A 2,365-nucleotide genomic window follows, 5' to 3' on the forward strand; every position below is an offset into this window, starting at 1 on the left:
TATATATAGATAGATAGATAGATAGATAGATAGATAGATATAATCATTTGTATAATTGAAGCATGTAGTATTAGATTTAACAAAGTTGCTGACCTTTTCATCAAAGAGCGGTCAACGTTGAGTATAGCACACATATCTTATCTCATGAACTACTTTCTTACAAATGCACAACATATCTAAGAGGTACTCTTTTAAATGTAACAAGCTTGCAAACACATTTTCACTTGTTTACATGAATTTGGTTTCTGTGGCAATATATTTCTGAAATAAAAACATCCAAATTACCGCAAAAACCTAGGTTAACAGTACTTTTGTAAATTGTTATAAACATTTATCTGTTATCTAGCATTGACATTTGTCCTTCATGTTTCAGAAGATGACCAAATTAGCAGCTTAATTCTTTGTAGGTCTTGAGACGGCTTATTAGTTCAATATTCTCATAAAATCCATGCTTACATTGGAGGCACGTAACAGCAGAACCAGGAGCCAGTGTGGCAGCTCTCCACTCATTAGTTTTTCTGATTATTCCTGCTTTCAGAACATTTTTGTATCACCTCTTTGACCCACCATGTGACAGAGAGTCTCTATCAAGTGGCAAGATAAAATTCCTAATACTACTGCGCTACAGAGAGCTAATATGTCAAACACATGTTTTCCTAAGTAAACTGCAGTGAAGTGGACATGCATGATGCCAGACTCCCTAGATATCACACATTAACCCTTTTGTTACCAAATTTCTGTTAAACTATACTGCCTGTTGGAAATTACTATTTGTAAATCTCACAACGAGAGATATCCAGCAACAGTACTTTGGAGTAGAGATTATTTGCCAACATAACATGGCAGTCCTGGTTTGATGATGATGATGATGATGATGACGATATATTATCTAATTTAATCTGAGATATCATATCAAATACAGTCTTATATATCATCATTTTGAAGATTTTTCAAGTGTGATCTAACAGAAACATGGCTGCTATTTCTAGCAGTATTTTATGGTTAGATGACCTTCTGAATGAGAAAAAGCCACAATTCATCTGTTAATTGAAGCGAGAGTGTCTACAGCTGAGTGAAATGTCAATGGTTCACTTCCTATCACCAATATTTCCCTCTGTTACAGACAAATATAATTAAATCTCTATTTCTCATCCCCACCCAGCTATGAAAGAGGTTACAATCCATTCATATCTCCACACGAAGGTCTCGTCCATACTTATACACTGAGCAGTCCTTGTGTCTTTTTTTCTCACGTGGCTGTGTGGTACGAAGCTTGCTTCCCAACCACATGGTTCTGGGTTCAGTCCCACTGCATGACACTTTGGGCAAGTGTCTTCTACTATAGCCTCGGGTCGACCAAAGTTTTGCAAATGGATTTGGTAGATGGAAACTGAAAGAAGCCTGTCGTATGTATGTATGTATACATCTTTGTGTGTCTGTGTTTGTCCTGTACCACTGACTTGCCAACCGGTGTTGGTGTGTTCACATCCCTGTAACTTAACAATTTGGCATAAGAGACTGATAGAATAAGTATCGGGCTTAAAAAGAAAAGTACTGGGGTCGATTCATTCAACTAAAATTCTTGAAAGCAGTGCCCCAGTGTGGCCACAGTCTAATGACTAAAACAAGTAAATGATAGAAGATATTGGCAGAAATACAGAGATTGTAAGTTCAAGACTCACTAAGGATAGTAATAAGGGGCAGTTGACAAAATTATTAGGGTAACAACTAGAATGCCTTCTAGTATTTATTCTGGCTCTCTCTGATCAGAGTTCAAACCCCGCTTGGTGAACTTTTATTTTCATCCTTCATCATCAGCATCATCATCATTTAATGTCCACTTTTCCATACTTTCATGGCAGATTTTTCTACCACCAGATGCTCATCCTGTCACCAACCCTCACTTGTTTCCAAACAAAGTAATATTTCCGCATGGCTGGACATGCTTTTCACAGAAGACTGCCAACAAATATCCTCACTTGTATTCTTTTACTTGTTGCAGTCATTTGACTGTGGCCATGCTGGAGCACCGCCTTTAGTCAAGCAAATCGCCCCAAGGACTTATTCTTTGTAAGCCTAGTACTTATTCTATTAGTCCCTTTTGCCGAACCACTAAGTCACAGGGACATAAACACACCAGCATCGGTTGTCAAGCGATGTTGGGAGGACAAACACAGACACACAAACATATACACACACACACACACATATATATATAATATATATATATATATATATATATCGAGGCGATGACTACGGACCGAGACCTTTGGAAATGGGCTGTGCGTGAGAAGACCCGGCAAGCCAAGTAAGATCGTTGCCAGTGCCCCTGGACTGGTTCTTGTGCGGGTGGCACATGAGATGC

General features: G+C 38.4%; 1 protein-coding gene across 2 annotated transcripts in view; it reads right to left on the reverse strand.

Annotated features, from left to right (window-relative positions):
- LOC106877645 (uncharacterized) overlaps positions 1-2,365 on the reverse strand; it is a 24,246-nt gene that overhangs the window by 13,868 nt on the left and 8,013 nt on the right. Inside the window, exon 1 of one of the 2 annotated variants that reach the window (XM_052970268.1) lies at positions 457-1,003. The exons of the other annotated variant lie outside the window; for it this stretch is intronic. Within the exon in view, the coding sequence (XP_052826228.1) occupies positions 457-510 (54 nt within the window). The 5' untranslated portion in view covers positions 511-1,003. Of the gene's footprint in view, positions 1-456; positions 1,004-2,365 lie in introns of those variants that run through there. 2 annotated transcript variants of the gene reach the window in all.

Source organism: Octopus bimaculoides, chromosome 8 (genome assembly GCF_001194135.2).
Source record: "Octopus bimaculoides isolate UCB-OBI-ISO-001 chromosome 8, ASM119413v2, whole genome shotgun sequence".
In the NCBI taxonomy this organism is placed as follows: Eukaryota; Metazoa; Mollusca; class Cephalopoda; order Octopoda; family Octopodidae; genus Octopus; species Octopus bimaculoides.